Raw genomic sequence first — 25,438 nt, forward strand, 5'->3', positions numbered from 1 at the left:
CCTCTGAACAAACTCCAAGCAGCACTTTTGAACCCCTGTGCAGGACAGGGAAGTGTGCACTCAGAAATGGGAGCTGGGTAATCTCATTTCAAGTGCAGCTTGAGGAAAACATTCCCTGGCAGCAGCCACAGGTTCGACCTTGAATCTTAAACGAGACCCTAAAAACTTCCTGTGAACCTGGCAGCAATTAAGAGGCACATCCAAGACATGCAGAGCACACAGCAAGCTCCTGCTGCTGTCCCCAAAACAGCCCTGTCTCCAACCCTGCCCTGGGCACAGCCACAGCCACTGATGGGGTGAAATCAGTGAACAGCAGCTCAGATCCTCACTCATCTGGGTGGGATTTCACTGAGCACAGCAGCACAGCTCTACAAAGCAGAGATTCCCAGAAAAGCTTCCCAGAAAGGCTGAAGATGTCTTCCACATCCCCTCAGCTCAGAGCAGGTCTTGCTTCAAAGTGGGAGTGAAGCATTTAATGCATTATCCAATTTAGTGTCCAAACTCCCAGGGACAGAGATTCCATATGATACACAGATAATGAATGCAGGAGAAAGCAAAGGGTGGCTCCTTTCCAAAGGGGAGCTAAGTTCATTCCCACAAATCAGATACCATGAGACACAGCCAGAAGCTTTCCAGGCAACCCACATTTGTCTGCAAGGGAAGGGACAGGGATCATCCCAGCAAGGGAAGGGACAGGGAAGGGACGGGGATCATCCCAGCAAGGGGAAGGGACAGGGATCATCCCAGCAAGGGGAAGGGACAGGGATCATCCCAGCAAGGGGAAGGGACAGGGATCATCCCAGCAACGGAAGGGACAGGGAAGGGACAGGGATCATCCCAGCAAGGGAAGGGACAGGGAAGGGACAGGGATCATCCCGGCAAGGTAAGGCACCAGAAAGGCACCAGAAAGGCACCAGAAAGGCACCAGAAAGGCACCAGAAAGGCACCAGAAAGGCACCAGAAAGTGACAGGGATCATCCCAGCAAGGGAAGGGACAAGAAAGAGACAGGGAAGGGACAGGAAAGGGACAGGAAAGGGACAGGGATCATCCCAGCTCCCAGGAGCACACTGCACAGCTCTGGGGCAACGAGGACTTCCAGAGGAAACACAAAGCCAGAGCTCCTCACCCAAAGCCAGGGCCCAAACCCAGACCCAGAGCTCCAAACCCAGAGCTCCAAACTCAGACCCTGGGCCCCTCACACCCAGAGTCCCTCACACCCAGAGCTCCAAACCCAGACCCCCTCACATCCAGGACCCTCTCACGCCCAGGATCCCCTCACGCCCAGGATCCCCTCACGCCCAGGATCCCCTCACGCCCAGGGTCCCCTCACGCCCACGGCCCCCTCACGCCCAGGATCCCCTCACGCCCAGGATCCCCTCACGCCCAGGATCCCCTCACAACCAAAGACCCCTCACGCCCAGGAGCCCCTCACGCCCAGGAGCCCCTCACAACCAAAGACCCCTCACGCCCAGGATGATCCCCTCACGCCCAGAGCCCTCTCACGCCCAGGATCCCCTCACGCCCAGGATCCCCCTCACGCCCAGGATCCCCCTCACGCCCAGGGCCCCCTCACGCCCAGGATCCCCTCACGCCCACGATCCCCCTCACGCCCAGGATCCCCCTCACGCCCAGGATCCCCCTCACGCCCAGGGCCCCCTCACGCCCACGATCCCCCTCACGCCCACGATCCCCCTCACGCCCAGGATCCCCTCACGCCCAGGATCCCCTCACGCCCAGGGCCCCCTCACGCCCAGGATCCCCTCACGCCCACGATCCCCCTCACGCCCACGATCCCCCTCACGCCCACGATCCCCCTCACGCCCAGGGCCCCCTCACACCCAGAGCCGCTCACCTCCAGGCCTGTACACCACATCATCCTCGGTGATGAAGGACGTGATCTCGCCGTTGTCGGTTCTCTCGTAGCGGGATTTCTTCTTGGGGGGTTTCTTCTTGCTCTTCTTGGTGGACTCCTCGGTGGTGGCACTGTTGTTGTCATTGTCCTCGTCCTCGCTGTGCTCACTCTCCGCGTAGTTCTTGGCGCCTCCCTCCAAGGTGCAGCTGCGCCGCGGCCGCGAGTTCTCGCTCTCCCTCGCCTTGTCCCTCTTGTCCCGCTCCTTGTCCCGGTCCCTGTCCCTGTCCTTCTCTTTGTCTTTGTCTTTCTCCTTGTCTGCTGTCATGATTCGCCACGTGCCTTCTTCTGTCCTCTCACGGCTGGGCCTCCGTGAAAGGTAGACAGTGAGCCTGGGCTTCAGTCTTCTGAATTTCTCACTCAAAGCCAGGAAAAATTCAACCACTCCAACAACCCCAGCGTTTTAAAAAGGTTCTTGAAGAGGTGAGGGGAGAGAAAGAAGGAAAAAGCTCATGTTAGTATTCCAGATTCTTGCAATTCCTGAAGATAAAAATTAAAACCGAATAAACCCCCACATCCTAAAGCAATTCAGTGCTGAAAGCACAAGCAGTAAAATACAAAGCAGCCTTTTGAAGACTTCATAGAAATGGTAACTTCAGTGTCTGGAAATCTTTGAAGCTACCTCCATCCTCAAAAAAGATCCCTCAACTCCTCTAAAAAATTCTTCAGTTCACTGCATACACGTAATAACTTCTTGGATGGGGAGTGCCCACTGAGAACAGACAACACTTTATACCTGGAGCTAACAGAGCCAAACACAAAACCCATAAAACATTTAAGAAAGGACAAGTGCAAAGAGGAAGAGTCCCCAGCTTTTATCTGGAGGCAAATGAGGGAGTTCAGCAAATGGCTGCATTGTTTTACATCCCACCAGCACTCCCAAACGCTGCCCTACAAAGCTGGTACAGGGTAAGGGATGCCATCTGCCACTTCCAGGGCAATCTGTTAGCAAGTCCTGCCCCTACCCTGCTTTTCCAAAAATAGAGCTAACCTGTAATCCACAGATTACAGGAATTCATTAATTGAAACCAAACCAAACCACACTAGTTAAAACTGCACTAATGAAATCTGCTTTTCCATATAAAAAACAGGACCTTTCATGAAAGGAAGATACTTCAAAAAGGAGGCATTCAACTCACACAGATAAATTATCTTTTTTTTTTCCTTAATTCACCAATAATGCTGAATCTGCCCACATTCAATTCCTAAATTTCCAGGAAGCTGCTACGTGGTACAACTCAGAATCAGCCCACGGTGTAGAACGCCTGAGAGGCAGGGACCTGAGAGCATTGATTGTTCATGCATTAAGCTTTGAAACCACATCAGAGAAGGGAAAAGGCTGGTTTGATTTTTGAGAAGTCAGCTGAGGAGTCCCTGATGCTGTGCTGGAAATTCCTCCAGCCCTCAGGACTCCCGCTCCTGGCAGCAGCAGGAGACACAAATGGAATTGTTTTTGCTGCTGCAGGGCTGGGGTCTCAGGAAATGATGAAATTATTCTGTTTGCTGTGCCCTGGCAGCAGCTGCCAGGCTCTGGTATCTCCCAGGGGAAGCCAGGGCATGGAGTGAGAGGAGAGCACCACAATGAACCTGTCAGTGCCAGGCAATGCTGACAACAACAGGGATTCTGGAAGAAGCATCTCACATTTCCAGAGGTGAGGGAATTCCCCAGCAGCCAAGCTTGGGGTTTTTTTCTATTGCTGTTCATACAAAGCTCACTCCAGTGAAAGGATCTCCTGCCACAACTGCAGCACAAGCACCTTCCTCTGACTGCCGAGTGCAAAATGTCCCATTTTTCTTCTTTAAATCGCTTCCAATTTTTAAAAATCTCCATCAGTCACCATTTCATTACTGAGGATGGGTGGTAAACGACAGAAAAAAGCAGGTTTGAAACCTGCCAGCTCCAGGGCTTCTCCCTGAAGCCTCAGGATGAAAAGCTAAGAAAATGCCAACCACCCCACACCTCCAAACTTAAAGGTAAAATGGTTTTAAAGTTCCTGTCTTAAGGACAAATAAAGAAGTTGATTAATAACTGACAGATAATGCATCCATATTTATTTTACCTGCATCTGAAACACTCTGAGCTCCACCTCATATTGTCCAAGTCTCAAGGAGCCAGAGCTGTGCAAACAATTCTGAGAAAGCCACAATTCCAGTGCAGGCTGCTCCTTGCTAAGCTTTCATTTGAAAGCAAATTTCAAGTGAACAACTTCACACCCATGGAACCTGTCCTGAGGGTGACACCACAGCAAACCCAGCGACCTCCAGGTGGATAAAGCACCAAGTGCCAGCCCAGATCAGCTCCCCTGGCCCTGCTCTGCCTCCCCCATCCTGCCAGGGGTGGCTCTGGGTGCTGGGAGCTGCTGGAGCCCAGCTGTGGCTCAGGAACCAGCACTGCAGCCCTGCTGAACTGCAGGGGAGGTGCTCCCAGCTCCCTCAGATTAGATTCCAACAAAGCACTTCAGTGTTTTTAATACAAGTCCAATTATTACAGGGAAATTTTATTCCTGGGTTTATTTTCTTTCATAGAGGAGTAACATTGAATAAACAAACACCATATTCAGATGATTTCATTTACTGGAGGGCTGTGCAAGAATCAGTGTGTGCCACACTTTGCTCAGTCTGTTCATCTGTGAAATTTCCACTCAAATGGCCACTTTCCTCCCAGCTCCCATTACAGGGGGATCCCATAAAAAGTAATTTTCACAGTCATTGCTTTCTTATGTAAATATATCACATTTCCAAGACTATTTCACTCCAAATACTCAACTTCAAAGATTTTGCAGGATTAAACCAACATCACCATGAAGCCCTGACTACTTTTGTTTAAGAATAAAGCAGCTCCATCACTTTCAGAATAGCTGTAGCAGGAAAAAAACACATCTCACACATTCTTTTTTCACCCACCATGGAAAGGAAGCTGCTACAAACTCCACGTGCTGCCTGATCACTCTTTACCAAAATGTGAGCACTGTGAAAACTCATCTGCTGACTCAACATCACTCACACTCCCAGCTGCTGAGTGGGCTCAGCACTTGTGCCACTCACTGCAATGAGCAGCGAACGTGGGGCCCAAAAAAACACCAGCACAGAAATTACAAAAGCTTTGGGAGCTTTTTCCTCTGCTCCTTGAAGTGAGTTGGGCTAACACTTCATGTCAAACACAGGTGGTGGATTTGGGATGAGGGCAGGGCAGGTAAACACCCTGAACATCTGCACAAGGTTTTGGAAAATTCTGTGTAAGGTAGGACAGGAACACCCTGAACATCTGCAGAGGGTTCGGAGAACTCTGTATAGGGCAGCACAAACACCCTGAACATCTGCAGTGGGTTCTGGAAAACTCTGTATAGGGCAGCACAAACACCCTGAACATCTGCACAGGGTTCTGGCAAACTCTGTGCCTCAGGGCTCTGGTCACTGTGCCCTGGCTTTGTCCATTTTTTCTCTCTGCACCAAACCCCACCAAAGCTGCTGCTTCTGTCACTGTGCTCCAGCAAAGCCACTCAGAGCTCAGCACCTCAGCACCATCACTGCTCCCTGCTCAGGGAATTCATCAGGGAAGAAGCCCTGGAAGCTCAAAGGGGAACAATCACTTCACAACAGCTCAGTGTGCCACACAAAGGAGTGGGAGAAAAGCTCCCGTCCATTATTTGCTCAATGCAGGCTGAAAAACCTGAGGAGAAATGTTAACTTCACTGCAGTCACACTCTAAGACCTTTCTGTTGTTATTTTTTCACTCCAGCCTCAGGATATGGCCATTTCTCCAGTAAGTTTATTACATGCACTCTGGGATAACTTTCTTTATCTCCACCCACTCTGCTATCAGACTTGCAAGGTCTTTTTTATCTTAAATTGTTTAGAGATCAAACATGAGCCAAAAATGTGTTTGCAGAGTTACTCACTAAAGCCTCCTATTCTCTGCTTTGTAGCAGAAATTGCAGATACTGACAACTTCCCACGTATTCAAAGGTTGGTATTCCTGTTAAAATGCTCAGGTCTCCAATGATGAGGGGATGAGAATCTCCCACCAGGATTTTGCAGAAATCCAGCAGGTACAATTGAACCTTTAACTTCATGTGATAATCTGAAGTGCACAAGTTCATAGTGATTATTTTCAACTGATCATTACCCCATATTCACATGGTTCAGTTTATTTTCCCACACCAGCATTTCAAATTTAAAAGTTTCAGCCTTTTTTAAAGCCACAAAACCCTTCTCACACTCCAGTCCCAGCCTGGAGAGGAGGATCCTGCCACTCCCACAAGTTACCTACTCCACAGAGTGATTTTGTCTGTACACCTGGAAAAGACCCTGTCAGAGCAAGAGGCACATATAGCACCACTCTGCACATTAAGTACTTAAACCTCTTAACCAGAATTAAAGAGTCAGGTTTTACAGATAATGTGAAAGCAAGTCCACCAGAAATGCTGTGAGACTGTAACAGGAAGGCATCTGAGAATGCAGGGCAACTAAAAATATGGAGAAGAGCTCCTTTTTCTTATTTAAGCTAGACAGATAAATCTTTTAACAAGATTTGTTTGGTCATGTGTTACCAGTCTTAATAAACACAACAGGACCATTCTTCTGTAAGCTTTTAGTCTCATATTGCCAGATAAAAAGGCACTGTTTTCAGCAAATGCCAGATTAAAGGAACTATGTGCTGCCACTGCTAGAGTTCCTGACACAGAGCTTTTCTAATTTTGATGTCAAGGAAAAATTTCAACTCAGTTTAAGTGCAAGGGATTTAAAAAAAAAAAGGGGGGGGTGTAAGAGAGAAACAGCCTATAAAGGTTTCCCCATGTATTTATAAGGTTTTAAGAACAGCTTTAAGAAAAGCTTTGAGACCATTTGTGAAAAATAACCCTGATAAGCCAAACATGAAGGAAAGGAAATCCCAGCTGCCAGAGAGAGAAGAGCTGAACTGCAGGAATGCAGGAGCTGTGGCTCAGACCCTCACACCCTGCTCAGAGCAGGGGGTTCCACAGCCCACACCGATGCCAGCCCCCTGATAAAGCTCATTAACTGCAGGGGAGCCACACACCTTTAACCTCCAGCCTCCAGCAAAGACTGGGAACATCTGTTATCAACTTTCTCCCACATTCTTCCCCTATCGCCTGTTTGCCATGGAAAATATGAGCTGCAGATATTCAGAGGGACTGAGTATATTAAGAGCTGGTGCAGGATGTCCCTCAGAATATTCCCCACTCCCAGGGTCCATTCATCATCTCCAACTGCCAGGCTCTGTGCTGCTGACAACAGCACAGCCAGCAGCTGCAGGCTGAGGGCAAACTCAGAGAGCAGCACAGGAGGGCAGAAAAAAGAAAATAAATTGGGGAGAAGTAAGAAAAAAGAAAAAGGGAATACAGCAAGAGTTTTGCCCCACTATTCTTGGGTAGCTTTTCAGTGCTGGAAAGACACCCACTCCAACTTTGAAAATCCAGATCCTGCTGGGTTTACCTACAGAATTTTCCAATTCTGCACACACAGAGCCACAACACAGATCTCTCCCTGCCAGCAGTACACAGCCACACACAAAACTTTCTCCCCATACCATGAATGCCCCAGCCAGTAAAAATGTTCATTTTCCTCCTCTGTTCTGTGCCAATCCTGCTGGTGCCCAGTGGGTGCTGAAGGGTCCCACTGCCTATTTGGAATCTCAGGGGACAAGCCTGGGACCCTCCAGGGAAGAAGATTTGCTTAAAGTCTTAAAAAGCTCTCAGGAGTCTCTCCAGTGATTTATGTGCCTCTTATCAGCTGTGTCCCTTATCTCCTTCCCTGGTGTTTGGGGTTTATAACACAAACACAGCCCTGGAGGCTGTGGCCAGCACTGGTCACTGTGAGTTACACTTTTCCAGCCCCCAGCCCCTGCAAGTCCATGCAATTCCAGCGTGTTTGTTCCCTCTGAGCTGCTCTGTGCCCAGGGCAGGGACAGAGGCAGCCCTGGCTCCACCAGCCCCTCCGAGCTGGGAGGTCACTGCCACTCCAGCCCAGGCACACAATTCCAGGTGTTTCCCATGACAGGCACTGACCTTTCCTTCCCCTCTGCTGTTTACCCAACTTGACCTGAGCAAAGCAAACAGGAGATCTCACATTTCTGAGCCAGACCTCAGCTCCCACAGGGCAGTGCCCCTGCACATTCCAGCCCTGCCTGCCTGCGGTGGCATCGCTCTGAAATCCGGGTCGAGGGGCTGTGTGACACACCAGATATGCAGGCTGACAGCTCAGATAAAACCATAAATCCCTCTCTTCAACACAACCCTGATGCTACACGACTCAAAGGAACAGGGGAAGGGCGGCAAAGCAAGATTTCACACAGCAAAAACATCCCTGCATTTATTGAGAGAAGTGACAGGTTGTCTGGCACGCCTCCAGAGTCACATTTTTAACAGGAAATTGCCAGGGAAATACCAGGCAATCATGAGGATTTTTAAGGATTGGCCAGCCAAACTAACATTTCCCTTTGTGTTATTCTAATAGGCATGGGGAGGACAAGCAGAACAACTTTCTATTTGTGACAGGTCAGAAATTCAGTAAGGACTGAGTGCGAAATTCTACAAGAGTCAGCTTTGAGCACAGAGCAGACTGAAGGGCTGGGGCGAGATCTGGAGTGAACAAATCAGCTCCTACCTCCTGCAAAACTGGATGGGCAATTCATGCACCATATCCACAACCTGCTTTTAGACAGTTTTACACACAGCCTCCTGTCAAAGTAATGTCATCCCAAATAAACCCCATTTTCTCTCCACGCTGGCTCAAGAGCAGCAACATAAAATCAATACAGTTTTAGAAAGTTTCTGCACTGCCAAAATTGGCAGATAAATTAGCTATGCTTTCTATTCCATTACAGAATAGAGTAGAGTTTGGTGAGGAAGGCAGGAGCCAGCAGGGGCTGCCTGCACACCCCCAGTGACACAGGGCTCTGTCACCAGGTGAGTGCTCTGCCCTCTTCACCTGGCTGTGACACACAGCACTGGGAGTAGCCTCTCCCAAACCCTTTTCCCCATCCCACTCCTCCAGGGAGCTCTGGAGGGGAGCTCAGACACCAGGAGCAGCCTCTCCCAAACCCCTTTTCCCCATCCCATTCCCCCAGGGAGCTCTGGAGGGGAGCTCAGATGTTGGGAGCAGCCTCTCCCAAACCCCTTTTCCCCATCCCACTCCCCCAGGAGCCCCAGGGAGCTCTGGAGGGGAGCTCAGATACCAGGAGCAGCCTCTCCCAAACCCTTTTCCCCATCCCACTTCCCCAGGGAGCTCTGGAGGGGAGCTCAGATACCAGGAGCAGCCTCTCCCAAACCCTTTTCCCCATCCCACTTCCCCAGGGAGCTCTGGAGGGGAGCTCAGATACCAGGAGCAGCCTCTCCCAAACCCCTTTTCCTCATCCCACTCCTCCAGGGAGCTCAGATGCTGGGAGCAGCCTCTCCCAAACCCTTTTCCCCATCCCACTGCCCCAGGGAGCTCTGGAGGGGAGCTCAGATACCAGGAGCAGCCTCTCCCAAACCCCTTTTCCCCATCCCACTGCCCCAGGGAGCTCTGGAGGGGAGCTCAGATGCTGGGAGCAGCCTCTCCCAAACCCCTTTTCCCCATCCCACTCCCTCAGGGAGCTCTGGAGGGGAGCTCAGATACCAGGAGCAGCCTCTCCCAAACCCCTTTTCCCCATCCCACTGCCCCAGGGAGCTCTGAAGGGGAGCTCAGATGCTGGGAGCAGCCAAGCTGCAGAGCCAGGAGTGAGCACAGCCCTGCAGATCCCACTGCACTGATCCGTGCCATTAAGAGCCTGCTCAGAGCTCCTCTTGTCATTTCAAAAGCTGCTTTAATGGCCTCTATAGTCATAACACATGGGAGCAAACAGACAATAAATATGAAGCCGTGTATTTACCCTTCTCTGTAGTCATTCAGGCTTAATGTAAATGATTACCACAATACAGGGCTGAGTAATGCAGAGCAGCCATCCCATCACACCATTAAAACCCAGAACTTTAAAAAATGACCATATAATGTAGGATAACTCCCTCCTATAATGCAGGATAACTCCCCTGTTAGGGGAGAACAGGCCCACAGGACCTGCAGAAGCTGCTGTTAAAACAAGAACAATTATCTGGGGAACCTGAAGTCATTTGGAGCCATGAAAACATCTGCATTATGAGGTTGCTTAACAACATTTAAAACAGAAAAAAAAAAAAAGTTGAACAAAAACTTGTTGCTATGCACAGCAGTTTATTTTGAACAGACAGACTCTGAGGAGCAACAAGGGTAAACCCTGAAAACATGCATATGGACTTCCTGACAGGCAAGTCTGTGGCAAAAAAAAAGAGAAGTCTGTACCATTGTTACTAAAATAGGTGAAATAAAAACATTCCAAAGTGCTGTAAATTCAGATCTGGGAAATACCGACAAAGAAATCAAAGCATGAAGAGAAATTCCTGGCACACAGTAACAGGCAAGCTAATGGTAACAGGAAAGAATCCTTGCATGGAACAGAACCACATGTCCCTCTTACAACAGCCCTGGTTTTAGGGGATGCCTGACTATCAAAGTCACCAGTACATCACACCCTCTGCTGCCTCTAGGGCATTTATTGTAAGGCAAAAATGAATTCTGCACAATACTGACCACATTCATTTGAGTGTGTTTATAGAACCAGCCCACTGCTGCTTTGCAAGTGCAACTCATCTCCAACTCTCCTCAACTAATTCCAGTTTCCATTCTAAACTTTATTTGGGTGCCTCCATCTCTGGGACATGTCTACAAATACCCACCAAACTGTCCCTCCCTGCATGTTTTCAGCTGAGCTTTTCTCCACTGGATATTTCATCTCTAAATGGCTCAGCTGTCCCCTTGCAATCCTTTCATCCTCCAGAAAGCTTCAAACTATAGTTATTTAAATCACCCAAAAGAGAACTAGATCAGGTTATTTTTGGAAAACCCCTCTGAGCAGGAAAGGCAAAACCTCTGGTCTTCAGCCACAGGAGCTGTTTTATTTAACTCCAGACACAGTTGTGCATCTGAGCTGCTCAAAAGGGAAGAGTAACTGCAGGGTGGGCTCCCACCATGAGCTGCCTGACCAGACACTCCCAGGGAAATGTGCCTATAATTAAAGCAATTTCTCTCTAAAGAAAGCAGCATCCTGAGATTTAGAGACTATCTGGAAGACTGACTAAAGCTGTGCCACTTAAGTGCTCCATAAAATTCCCCAACAGTGGAAACAAAGAAATGCTGCTCCTTCATCAAAGGGTGGAGGATGGTACAAGGTTATCAGGATGAGCAAGACACATTAAGAGCACATTTTTCCTTGTCCACTGTTTTAAAACACTTTATGCATAAGCATGAAGACAGATGATATTTCTGTCTGGAGAAACTGCCTTTAATTTCAGCCATTGGTCTCATTTTCTCTGAGGAGCGGCTTATTTCGGTTAATGACAGAGCAGACGTCAGAGTTTCCTTCCCTGCAAGCTGCTGTAATCAGGAGATTAAGTGTGCTTATTCATGTGTGAAATGCAGGCCTGAGCCCTGTCTCACATTAGAGCCTGGCTGCAGCCTATTCCTCATCAGCCCAGAATGCCTAACAACTGAGATGGATTCAATTACACCTGGCTTCCTTTATGGCACTCACAGAAAACACTCATAAATACCCGGCATTTAAAGCAGTAAAACCTCGCTGCTGCAAGGCTGACCTTTGATCTTTCATCTCCGGCTGCACGAGCAGGTTCTGCCACGAGGCAGCAGGAAAATGATCTGAAAAGCAAACAGACACCATCCTGGGCAAGGAGGGAAAAGCACAAAGTTCTGAGACAAAGGAGTGCGGCTTAAAAATGAGTTTGTCTGCAGCAGTCCTACCAAGGGCTCCAAACACGGAGGGTTTTTTTTAAAGGTATTTGCAAAAAGGGTCTGTGTTTCAAGGCATCATATGAGCTCCTCCATGACCTCAATGAGAGAAACCAAAGCTGTCAATGTCAGCCTTTGTCACCCTGAACTGATTCTCAGTCTCTCACCCATCCCTTCCCAAATCACCCCCACGCTGCCCAGCTCCCACACTCCACAAACTCCAATTTCCCAGTGCCCCAAGGCCATCCTCACTGCACACACTTTCACAGGCTTTTCCCTGAAGTCTGGTTCACTTTTCTGAAAGTCAGAGAGGTTCCTTCTAAAAAAAAACCCAAAAGAACAGTTTCAAAGACAACTGGCAAATTCACCTTCCTTGGAGCCAGGTCACAGCTCCTGGGCAGCAACCAGCTGAGCTCCTGAGTAGATTTTAAGTTTTATTTTTTAAAAAAGGATCAGCTCTCACACATTGGGTGCTTCAACTCTATAAAATTATGTTCAAAGAGCAATGTCTGTGCTACAGGAGTGACCCCATCCACAGCTGATGAGCCCACCTGAAAGGGGCTTCACCACCAGCCCCACCTTCCACGAGAAGAGGAAAAAAAAATATTAAGAAATGCTCCAAGTGATTAATCTAGTCCTAATCTACACCAAGAGGAAATACATAACACTGCATGAAATAACTTGTGGCTGTGGTCACGCTTCAGACATTAATATCATTTTTACTGGCAGGGCTCTCAGCTGGAGTGTGACTCGGGCAGGATCTGCTGTGGCAGCACGAGCTGGATCCTGCATCTGGGGCTCAGCTTGTAAGCTGCTGAGAACAAGGCTGCAGAGTAAGACCTTAAGCCATTAAGCAGAGAATAACCAATGCAAATCATCACTAAGCTACACATGAAATGTGGTGGCCTCGTTCATGCTGTGGTACCAGCACACCTCATCACTCGCCACCAGCACAATCCAGGACATGGCAGAGCTGCTGTGGCAGCAGTTTGGGTTTGTGGACTTGTACACACAAAGTAAAATTGAAAAAAAAAAAAGGAAAACCTTCCCAGCCTTCATAATCCTCCACAACATGCAAGTGAAGATCACACAAGCCATGTCTCATACTGAAAACACCTTCCAAATGGAGGTTGCCTTCCTGAAATGAAGCAATATAAAACTCCTGACTCTATTTTCAAGGTGAAGCTTTAAGGTTAGACACCAGTAGCAGCTCTGAAACAACATTAAATGTTTAATAAAACAACCTGCAGTCTATAGTGGACAAAGCAGACTGAGCAGAGCACCACAAACTGTTCAGAGCAGTGTTTGATCCATCCCTGACCAAGGAAAGTCTTTATTCCCTTCTCTATTCCCACAATAACAAACTGGGGTTACCACATCTCCTTGTTCTTCCAAATGAAAACCTGTGATCCCTCAGCAACCAAAGACAGCAAAACAAATTACATGATTTATTAGGGATGTGATGAAGTTTTCCTTGTAAAAGCTCAGCTTTGAAGACTCTTGGCTGTGAAGTTTCCATCATTTAGTGCACGTGAGCACAGAGCAGCTGAACAAGCAGCAGAGAGAAGGATGTCCTGTCAGGCAGTGTTTTCTGAAACACTAACCTAATCAGGAGCTGACTTAAGAGCTACTTTCAAAATACTACACAGGAAAATTCACTAGGTGCCAGTTGCCCAAGCAACTGGGACCTAATTAAATCCAGGCAGCACTTGAGGGATTAGGCTGTTTTCTCCTGCCGTCCTCCAGCCTCTCCCCTGAGATAACACACACAGCTATGCTGAGATTTATTACTTGCTGACTGCTTCTCACATATGCTGATCTGGCCTTTGAATCACAATGAACTTTGCTAGAAGTGACATTTCCAAACTGTTTTCAAAGTTATGCGCTATTTTTCATTCAAAACTTGAAATAAAAAGTAATGTAGAGTGTTTTAGTATCTAATGGTATTGATAAGACCAAGAAAAAAGAAACTCTTAGAAGGGTATTTCACAAGATCTCAGCCCAATAGCCAAGTGAGAAACTTTTCATTATTTCCCACTAGTGCTGTGTGTATTATTTCCAGACAGGGATAACTCCACACATGCTGCTCAGAGTTTAAAAAAAAAAACAACCCTCCCATAAAAGTCTTTTTGGAGAGAGGACAAAAAAACCCCCACCAAACCAAAACCTCCAGAAAATAACACATCAAAGCAAAAACCCCAAACAAAGCAAAAACCACAGCAACAGTCTAAGAAAAAAATCCCTATATAAATCTAGACTAAAAAAAATCCCTAACATAACCACTGTCTTCCTCACACATTATGCCTCAAAACAAAAATAAATCTAAGTTGTCACAAGCACCATTTAGGCTGGAAGAGGCAGGAAAAGTTTCAAGCCTCTCCTAAAGATAACCACGAGGAAGTTTTTATTATTTCTTTTATTCCTCATCTCCCCAGGGCTGAAGCACTTGTTTATCTGCCCAAGAAGAACAGGTAGAACACTTTGAACTTCCATGGAAGGGCTGTCCCGTGAGAGCCACAGCAACTCCTCACTGCACATCCAGTGAGGGTGAAAAAAAACCCAGAATTTCATTACCCTGACACAGAGATTCTAATTCATCCCCAGCATCTCTCTGCCCTCAGACTGAGATGTGCACTGAGCAAAGATTTCTCCATCAGGAGCTCTGTCACGCTCCTGAAATCCTAAACCACTGTGAACACCCCCACGAGTGAACAGAACAAGTTATATTTACCTTTGGCATCTCAGATGCCACAGCAAGCCCTCAGAAGAGCAGGACCCAGCCAAAAACGTGGATCCAATCAGGGTTTGTGCCAAACAGAACTTTATACAGCAGCGTTTGGGAAAAAAAGCTGAAGTCTAAAGTTCAGCCTGTGCATGTTTAGCTGCATTCCCATTTATATTGCTGACTTATATAGAGCAATGTGCTCTGAAACCCCAGGAGCTGCTTTTACCAACTCCAGGCAGGTTCAGCATCTTCCAGGGCAAACACAGCCTCAAACACAGGGGACAAACCTGACAGGGCACAGCCCCCATCACTTCCAGTGAAACCACCACCCCCAGGGTAAATCAGTTTGATTTAAAATCACAGCTATATTTATTTTTCACATTATAGTCACAAACTACAACAATTCAAACCACAGATCTCATTTTTACACAAAGACTAAATTTGTTTTTAATGTTAAAAGCTTCACAGGAATTTGGTCATTGAATTCCAAATTGAGCATCATGAGTGGATTTTTGCAGACACCACCTTTGCTTAGGGCAGCACAGAAACACCAGGAGGTGAAGCTGTAAAACTGCTCAGCTGCAGGAAAAGCAGGAAAGAATCCCCTCAATTTAACCCAGAACACTTCACACCCTCACTGATTCCTTCCCGTACAAAGAGAACAGACCCAAGGTGAAAACACTGATCTGAAAAACCTCCCCGAAACCCCACACAAACAGATGGCATCATTTGGGTTTTAAATGCTGCTTAGCATTTCCAGCTGCAAGTGGCAAATACCGAACATGCTCTGAATGTGCAAATGATGAGATCAACACAAAGGGACAATGCAATTCCTGCTAAAGACAGGCAGCCACAATGTTCAAACAGCCTGCACCCCATTTTCATACACTGCTCATAATTACTTTATGGCACCGGGAAAGGGCAATTGCTTTCCCAACAATCTGATAACCCTGGGCTGCTCTTAACTCTTAAATACCAGTTTTAACTACAAGCCAAGGCTGGGGCTCCAATTGGAAGCCAGTTCCAGCAGTCTGATATTAAACACACAGGGAAAATGAGCTCTGTCTCACATACTCTCACACATCAGCACACAAGACACCAAAGAACATTCAATTATTAAGCAGGAACTGCCATATATATATAAAATCCATTCCCAGCTCTAATCTCGAAGGAATAGCTTTATTACCAGGAAATGGAAATCTGATTTTTGGCTTCTTTGTTAGATTTCAATAGGAAATGGAGCAAATACAGTGTGTTTTGACTGCTTGGAAGAATAAATTCTGTAGGGATCTGTTACTATGTCAAACTCGGGAAAAAAAGTCCCCAACCTTAAGTGCTTGAATTGTATTGACTCATATTATGGCTCAGTCATTTCCACACTGTCTCGTGATCTCCCAGCTCACTGGGGCTGCTCGTGCTCATCAGGCACTCAGCAAACCCAGCAAACTCCTCACCAGCAAAAACCACAACTGAGCTCCAGGTTCAGCTTGTGCCTGGTTACAAAACCTGCTGTGGGCAAGAACAGAAAGGCAGTGAACTTCCCACAGAGCACCTGAGACTGCAGATGCTGCTGGAACACTTGCTGCCTATTAGCAACATTTAAATTTTATCTCAAAAAAAACAAGTAATTTTGATCTCTACAAATAAGCAATTTCACCAAGGAAACATTGTCAAAACCAAGGCATTTTTTTTTCCTTGCTAGTCTCAAGAAAATTCAAATCAGCACTTAAGACAAAATATATTTCATGTACAAAATTGGTGGTACAGAAGCAGCAATTATCTACACCAAAATTGGATGCTTTCAGTAAAAGGTTTACCTAATCACAGCTTCTTACAGCAGCTTGTTTAAAAAAAAGGGAAAAATAAAGAATGAAAAACCTGCAAGTATCAAACTTTAAGGCCCCAACACTAAAACATTCCAGATTTGTTATTTCACACTGCATTGTCATCTTAGGAAAATGAAAGTGATATCCATTCACAGAAGACTAATTAAACCAAGTTTCCTTTCAAAATTTGCCATTGCTTCTCAAGAGAAGAGCACAGCTACATCATTACTGCAGAATTTACAGCCTCCACTTCTTCTGTACTTCTGCTAACATTAGAAAATGCCTGAATTCCAAACACACCAATTACACAAAAAAAACATTACGAGAAAATCTACACATCACAATCAAACACTATCTATTCCACTAGTAAAACATTTATCCAATTACCAAGCCCTTTTCTTGGATAAACTTGACACAAATGTTTCCCAGGGAAGGCCAGCTTGTTTTAATCATTTACATTTTTCAACACTATTTGTTCTCACTTCGTATCCAAAGGTCAGAACTCAAACCACCACCCCAGGCAAACTCTGGAATAAATACTATTTTTGTCCACTCTTCTGGAAAGAGTTTCACTTCTGCTAAGAAAGCTGAAGTATAAAAACCACATTTCCCTCTGATTCATTTCAAGATGCCTGACATTATTTTTCACAAAGTTATCTGACAGCAAGTATTTTATGGGTCCTCTTTATTTATCTGGGAGTGTTACATCATTAAAGGCCTTTCCAGTCTTTAGTAATAGAGAAATTTGTCCTGTGCTCTGAAATACTGGAGAATGAGCCAAACAAGGAGCAAGGCTAAGCAAGGTCCAGTTGACACGAGTTTGAATTATGCCAGCTGCAATTCCAGCTCCCCTGACACAGCCCTCCTTCCCCAGCGCCCCTTCTGACATGGTTTTATACATATTAATAAAGATTTGCACGTTAATCTGCCTGTTAGGGGCTGGTGATTACTGCAGGAAAAGGCTTCCCCACTGCACTGAACGTTTATATCCACTCCCAGCAGAGCACCAGGGTGCCTGCTGCTCAGGACTACAGTGGTTTGGAAACCATTTCTCATTTTATTTACCTTTAAAACACAAAACAGAACTACTCAGCGCTCTCATGTGCCATTTACTGAGTCTGGCACTTGAAATACACATGGTTGAAGGGAAAATAAAAGTTACTTTAAAGCAGGAATAGGCATCTTGGCCAAAACATTCCAGCTCACAAATGGACTTGCTGACCCTGTCCCAGGTGTGAGCCACCCCAGGACAGGAGCCAGAGCTGCTCTGCACCTGAGCACAGCCCCCAGCAGCACAGCACACCAATTCCTGCTGCCAGTGCCCACAAAATGCAGCTGCTCCTGTCCCATCCCCTGCTCAGCCCTGCAGCCAAGTCCCAGCCACTCTCACTGAGAGCCAGCTCAGCTCAGCTCAGCTCAGCACATCCCTGCCCAGCAGAGCTGGGATTTGTTAAACTGGATGTGCTTGCCTGGGGCCAGCAGCAGCCAAAGCCCAGCTCAGCTCCGGGATAGCCACCAGCCAGGGGGACACAGCCACCAGCCAGGGGGACACAGCCACCAGCCAGGTGGGGGACACAGCCACCAGCCAGGGGGACACAGCCACCAGCCCAGAGGGGACACAGCCAGGGGGACACAGCCACCAGCCAGGGGGGGACACAGCCAGGGGGACACAGCCACCAGCCAGGGGGACACAGCCACCAGCCCAGGGGGGACAGAGCCACCAGCCCAGGGGGGACAGAGCCACCAGCCAGGGGGACACAGCCACCAGCCCAGGGGGACACAGCCAGGGGGACACAGCCACCAGCCAGGGGGGGACACAGCCACCAGCCAAGGGGACACAGCCACCAGCCCAGAGGGGACACAGCCAGGGGTGACACAGCCACCAGCCCAGGGGGGGACACAGCCACCAGCCCAGGGGACTCCAGCAGCACCTTCTGACCCACTGGTCTGTCTGAGCCCAGCCTAAAGCTGCACAGACACAGCTTTAATCTAAAAACCACCCAGCCAAAACAGCACGTCTCAACCTCAACACCTGCAGCTACTTGTGCACCTTCACAGCTGCTTTTCTTAGCAGTCACTGGTGAAATATCCTGCTGGCCACATAAATCAACAAGTTACAGAAATGCTGCTCTGCGCTGCTGTAACACCGAACAGTGTGTGCCTTCTAATCCAACACACACCGTATCAGCAGAACCTCTCAACATCTCCTGAAGTCCCAGAACAAGGAACAATTAACATGCACACTCACCTGAACCTCAGAGCTGTGAAGCTGTATAGCCATTAAAGAATTAAATAATAAGAAATGCAGAAGATTACTTCTGACTGCTCTGAGGCAGAACAATGGGCAGCATAAAGCCCCTCCACCCAAAAGACAAGGCGGTTTAGGATTAGTTCAGGGCTAAACAGCTTATTTCCTTCCCCACACACAAAAATCAAACCCAGGCTCTCCAGCAGGGAGCTGTTAACCACACACCAGGAGACAAAGCCCCATCTTTGTCACCTTTACACAAACAAAAGTGAGCAAAGAGGGTTTGAGAGGCACATCAAGGGATTCTCTACAACTTGTAGTAAAATTGCAAAGGCAGGCGATGCGTTCTGACAGAACAGCTGTACACATCATTATGTTAATTAAAATTAAAGTCTCATCTACTTAGCATACAAGCAATTCACTGAACCTTAGTGACAAAAGGAAGGAACCATTTCCTCAAAGGGACATAATCACACACAACTGGAACAACTTGTCTGCTTGCACTGAAGGCCACAGCAGAAAGGAGATAGAAAAACTATTCAAGAAACAGTCCTGGCTATTTTAAGCAAAACAAAGCACTATCAACTCTAAAACACACACAAAGGAAGTGGTCGGATAGATTACGTCAGCCCTCGCCTCAATTCATAAATCCTAACCACAAAACAAGACAAATTCTGAGCTGCCTCTCTCTGGAATCCTGTTTAAAGCCAATACACGCAGTTTAGCTCTTAAAATACGCTCTCGAACAACACTCGCTGATGCATCACTTTCGAACAGCAACCGGGGGGTGAAAAAAAGATTGTGTAATCCAAGTCAATTCTATCGTGCTGCCAGATCAAATAACATTTCGAGAAGTGCCTGCCAAGCACCCAGCCTGCCAGAGCACAATGAGCACTCGAGTGCTCGGGACTCAAAACCACCTTTCACTGCTCCCAGAGATCTTTATAAAATAGTTTCAACACCACCAAATCACAGGGTTGGAAAAACAAATAAAAGCTTTTAAATGCTGCTCCTGCAGCATTCTCGGCTTGCTGTCAGGCAAATCTCGAACGTGTGTCTGCTGATAGTCACTGGGCACAAGGATCCAAAAACAAGAACAAGAACTGAGGAAAGTGCAGTGGGTTGCATGTCTGGAACTAATTGCCTGCAGATTAGCGGCTTTGCATGGGAATAGCGCTGTCTGTGGGCTCTGAAATGCAGAATTTAACCAGCCTGCCCCAGGAACCAGAGCTGGGGAGCATCCCTAACTACACCTCCTATCTCTGCTCCCGCTTCCTTCTATCCATGCCCAGCATTCAAAAGTTTAAAACAGCAAAGCCAGGAATGAAGTGGCCTTGCCAAGCACCATTCCCACTCCCCCACAATTAAAGCAGCCCCACACTGAGGAGCCAGGCAGGCTCACAATGCCCCACGCAGGGCAAAGCCACACGGACAGGACTGGAAACACCCTGCAAAACAAAGCAGAGCTGCTCCTGCCCCAGCAAACAAAGTCTCCTGTCATTATCTCCAAACACCATTAAACGTTGTTAAAAAAAGTTACACCACACACTGTCCCAATTAGTGCTTCAAAGGCATTCCACTCTACGGAGCGTAATGAAAAAGTGCTTTCTTCCAGGATAAGGAAAATGCAATCCTTATCTCCTCTGCTTTTAAAAAACAGAATTAAACACAGCAGTCCGGTTGCCCGAACTGTTTATATTTAGAACAGGGAGGTAAAGCATTTGTTATGGAAAAAAAAAAAAAAAAACAAAAAACCCAAACACAACCCTTAGAGCGTTCTGAACTTCCCAGGCCAATAAAAACCTACCCACGCCTCACCTACCAAGTCGATCCAACTTTTTCTGGAAAAAAAAAAGAAAAAAATTAAAAAAGAAAAAAAAAACACAGAAAAAAAAAACCAAAAAAAACCTGCAGCAACCCAAAGCGGAAAAGAGAATCAAGCCAAGCCTTTCCTCCATCCAGGCAGTTATCCTTGGCCAGGTAACAATCAGCCAACTTGCAGAGCAGCCTTAATTCTCCTGGTGGGAACGCAAGTTGTAAAGCGGCGAGTCGGGCAATCCATGGGCTGCGGGAAGAGCGGGGGGCACGGGGGGCACGGGGGGCACGGCGGGCACTCACCGCGGCTCCGGCTGCGGCTGCGGCTCCGGCCGAGCCCCGAGCCCCGAGCCCGCCCCGCTCCGGCCCCGCTGCCGGCGGCGGAGCCCGGCGGGAGGAGCAGCGGCAGGAGGAGGAGGAGAGGAGGAGGAGGAGGAGGGCTCCGGGAAGGGCAGGCACGGAGGAAGCGGGGCCGGCAGGCGCAGCTGCTGAACAAAAGGAGGCCCCTCCGCCGCCCGAGCAGCTGCGGCCGGAGCGGAGCGGAGCGGAGCGTCCCGGGCCCCGCCGCCCCCGCCCGGCCCCACGCACCGGCCCCGGCACCGGCCCCGGCCCCGCTCCGCCTCCCGGCCGGAACCGCGAGCGCCGTGATTGATGGCAGCGCTGCCAGCAGCGTGCTCAGCGAGAAACGGCATCGGCAGCGCCGAGCCCGAGCATCCCCCGGAGCCCAGCACAGGGCTGGGGAGCCCTGCCTGCCCACCCTGCCCGGAGCCCTGCCCTGAGCGGTGCCCGCTTGCCCAGGGACACAGCCCGACCCTGCTGCCTTCCATCACTGAGCCATTTTGTTCCAAATCTTGCCTGCCTTCCTTCCTTCCCCCCGTTAGCAGAAATTCATCTGCTCAGCCAAACGCGTTTTTTTAATAGCGTTTAATTGGGTTTTTTATAAAGGATGGGTATTTGTCTTACCGTGCATCTCCACGCAAAGCTGTAACTCATCTCCCGGTGTCTTGTCTTGTTCCTCAACACCACAACCATGACCTTTCAGTTGTTAGTTCCGACTTAATTTTAGAGCAAAGCCCTGCTATTTCCCTTGCAGAATGACATGCAAAACAAGTCATCTATGTAATCCATTACCTTGGGGCAACATACACTTTATCCCTGCCGAGCAAATCCATTTCCTAGCTGTACACTAATATTTTACCTATAAAACAAATATGGGAGTACACCACCTCTGAGCTAGTTTTACAAAGCTAAGTTTAAAAAAAAAAAAAAGGAAAAAATGATAATCATTAAGGTTCACAGACCCGGTTAATTAGAGCAACACCCTCAAGTACTGCCTGCCAACTTCATCTTTCCAGAGGCTGCTAATTATTTGTAGTTGTGTATCTTCCCGCTGTTTATCCATGCCCATTTCTATCATTTTCATACTGGAGCGCAGGAGTCCTTCAGCAGACAAAGATCTAAGTTTGAAATGTATTCTGTACTTTCTAGAAATAGCTCCCTAAAACCACCCAGCCAGCCGGAGCAGCTGATTAATTCCGCGGCGCCCTCGCCGCGTCGCAGGGCTGCTGTGATCAATACAAATTGAGGGTGGTGCAGGTGGAGCTGCACTCCTGCAATATTCATGGTACAGCAGCTCCAGAACCCCAGCCTGGCTTTGCCAGACCTGGTGCAAAACAAGCTTTGGAACCAAGGAGCCGTGTGAGAGCTCCAAACCTGCCGGAGCTGAAATTCGAGTCAGCACAAAGCCACCGCATCGCCTTTATCCTCACTCCTCGATTTCCTAATCAAATGTGGCCCAACACCTGGCAGATCCTAGAAGGGAACTGACTGCTCCAGAGTGTATTTAAATCAGCATTTACTCCTAATGACTTCCAAAAGAGCTTTCCAGCAAGAAGTTAATTCAGGCCAGGTTTCATCATTTGAAAAATATCCTGTTTGATGGTTCTTGTTCAAAAACACCTTGACCCTCTAGGGCAGGTGGCCCAGCCAGCTTGGATCATAAATCCCTGAAGTCAGTATATATTGGAAAAACGCACTCAGATAATAACAATAATTTAAAAATGCGTGGATTTCTTTGTATCCCATTAGGATGGAAGTTGTTCAAACAGTGCAGAGCATCTGGCAGTCTGAGCACACAAACAGAACTGGAGACTATTCTTGAGTCTCAGACACTGTCTTGCAAATCCAACACAAACCAACTTCTGAATTCAGCAGTGTGGGAGATGGCAGAGAAATCATCCCAAGTCCCATCTGTTTGTATACAGCATTCTGGAGATCCTTGAATGAGCAGAACAGCCACAGCACTCAATCACCGACATCAGAGACAACTCAACTTTCACTAATTGCCTTTCCTCAGAGATATGGAGATCTGCCCCCATTTCAGAGACTAAAATAAAAAACATGCACAGAGTACAGCCTCAAGCTCCGTTTTGCAATAGGGACTTTTTATCTTGTCTTTTTGAAAAGATCTTTTCTTGGTCATGAAATACACCTTTGGTAGCCACAGCATTATAAACTTACAACAGCATTTCTTTTTGTATCCCTTCTGACAGCTGGCTAGCTGAAAAACACACAAAGCTCATCAAGACCAGGCAAAATCTACTTCCACATGGCTCAGGAAAATACCCTGGAAAGAGAAGACCTTGAGGGGAGATTCCCTGAATGGGCAGGGTTGGAATCACAGCCCAGAGACTCTCACTGCACTCTGTGCTTGGTCCAGCGTGCTTCAATTCCTCTGGTGCTGCACAATGAAACAAAGCTCGACTCCAGCGCCTGTAAAATCCATCCCAGCTTTCTTGGCAGGCTCCATTTATCAAAACAAGCCTGTCATGTCGAGTACCATTAACAGATAATGAACTGAGACAAGGGATGCAGTTACAAGCAAAGCACTCCGCATGCTACAGGCCTGAGCACACAGCCAAGGGAGCTGATATTTACTATAAACATCATAATTAAATAGAACACCTAGCTGAAGAAACATTAAGGTCGTGGCAATAAACAACAGAAGCTGGAAATCTGAAGGAATAAGGCTTTGACTTGCTGTCAGTAATTCCTGACACCGCTCAGAGCGTGTGCACATCCAGCCCTGCGCACCTTCTCTCCTGGCAGCTAAAATCTGGGAAGCACCTGTTAACTCAGAGCTTTGGGCTTTCAGCGCTTCCCCAATCCTGTAACACTTTGTATGCTGTACCCACGCACTTCAGCTCATGAAAGATTGAGCGCTGAGAAGTGACAGACAGTGTATCTTCAAAGGGCTGGAAAATGTGCTGCTTTCGAGAGGCGCGACTCATAACAAACGCGAATAATTCATAACTTCGCACGAGTCCGACCCTATTGGAAGAATATTAAAGACAGACACACAAATTGGAGGAATATTAAATAAAGATGTAATCCCTCCAAGACACAAGACCTATCAATCAGCAGCATTCCCCACTCCTGACAGAAGCCATGGAGCACACAAACATTCCAGAAAAACCAAAGGAGCAATTCCGGCTCTCCCAGGTACCGAGCACTTGGAACACAAACTAACCGTAAACAGCCTTAATGAGATTATCCAGATTAAATGGGTACATTAAGTTGTTTTTTTTTTTCAAGAGACACTCACAACAAAGAGGTGCCACCAACACTTGGAAGCAGCTCCCTCTGACTGAGCTCACCCAAGCAGTTTTTGAAGCAGGTTGGTGGCTGGCACGGACTGAACACAAAGAAAACTGAAACTTTTTAAGAACACATGGAGATGTGAACATGACAAGTGTTTCCTTAAAGCCAATCCAACACAATTTCCCAGCTTAGGCAAGCAGGGAGTCTAACACTAACCCCCTGCTAAGCTGGACCTATTTTTAAAAGGGGACTTAGCACTATCTTCAGAGCTCCATTAAATCCAGCTCTCCCCTCGGATCTGGCCTTGGGCAGGGGGAACAGGAAGGGAGCAGGTTCATGGGGAGCAAACTAACAGCTTCACCTTGTCCCAGCAGTGTTTTCCTGGAGTGTCATCAGCTGCAGGGCTCATCACAAGTTTCCAGTCTCTGTCAGAGGTGTAACCCCAGCCAAAACCCCCACGGTACCTCCAGTAAAACAAACACAGAGGCAGCTAAAGCTGAAAGTGAGCTGGACAATTCCAGGGGCCACCTGGAGATCTCTCAGCACAGGAGAGGGATTGCTGGGCTGCCAGCAGGAAAGGTCACCTCCCTCAGCAGCAGCACTGAGTGTCCATAACCCACTGCTGATTGTTTGCACTTGGACATCAAAGCAGCCCAGCTCCATCTAAACACAAAACCTTTGGTCAGGTGAGAGGTGAGGCTCTGTTCCTGTGTAAATAACGCTGTTTTCTTGGCACAGACACGGCCAGAGGAACTGATACCCAGCTCTTGACAAGACACTGCTGCTGCCTGCACACCAATTTCTTCAAATCCTCTGGCAGCAGAAGTCGTGCCTGCACTTGCAGATCTGTGAGCACCCACAGGAAACCTGCTGGGAGCTGCAGCAGCCACAGCACAAACTCTGCTCCAGGTACACCAGGGAGCTTCTCCTGGGAGAGGCAGCTCAGGGCAGTTCTGCACAACCCAAAGGCCATCTGGTGCTCTGCACACAGAACAGCCACAGCCCCTTCTGCTGCACATTTACACAGCCAGCACTTCTTACAAACCAGCCTGCTGAGGGTTATTTTCATTTATGGTGTAACTGGGATTGGGATGAGCCATTTCCTTGCCTCTCTCAAATCCCCAAAAGGAACCTGTACCCTTTTCAGACCATGGACCTTAAAAGGCCTGGCTTTTCCTGCTGGGTTAGAGTTTGTTTTGTTGGGGTGAGGTTTCCCCTGATAAATTACCAACACTATCACACATTTTATGGCTCAAGAGCTGTGCCTCCTTCCCAGTACTTACATGGTGCTCAGGATATTCCAGGTGACCTCTGACCAAGCTCTAAGTCCTCACAGGTCACTGTTAACCTCTGGCACCACAACAAGGCTGGGGACAGAGAGCCCTCCCAGGCACAGAACAGTCTGAGCAACTTCAGCCTCTTCTTAACGACCCCTGGCCCAAGAATTGCAGGCAATGCCCTTCTGTAACTGCCACCAGCAACTGCCACCAACTGTCCC

The 25,438-nt window shown here is 47.8% G+C and overlaps 1 protein-coding gene across 4 annotated transcripts in view; it reads right to left on the reverse strand.

Annotated features, from left to right (window-relative positions):
- RERE (arginine-glutamic acid dipeptide repeats) overlaps positions 1 to 25,438 on the reverse strand; it is a 174,946-nt gene that overhangs the window by 116,036 nt on the left and 33,472 nt on the right. For 3 of the 4 annotated variants that reach the window (XM_033079421.2, XM_033079420.2, XM_033079418.2), the window contains exon 2: positions 1,854 to 2,324. In XM_033079421.2, coding sequence (XP_032935312.1) covers positions 1,854 to 2,178 — 325 coding nt within the window. In that variant the 5' untranslated portion in view covers positions 2,179 to 2,324. Of the gene's footprint in view, positions 1 to 1,853; positions 2,325 to 20,643; positions 20,663 to 25,438 lie in introns of those variants that run through there. The other variant, XM_033079419.2, reaches the window with a different exon arrangement.

Source organism: Catharus ustulatus, chromosome 24 (genome assembly GCF_009819885.2).
Source record: "Catharus ustulatus isolate bCatUst1 chromosome 24, bCatUst1.pri.v2, whole genome shotgun sequence".
Lineage (NCBI taxonomy): Eukaryota > Metazoa > Chordata > Aves > Passeriformes > Turdidae > Catharus > Catharus ustulatus.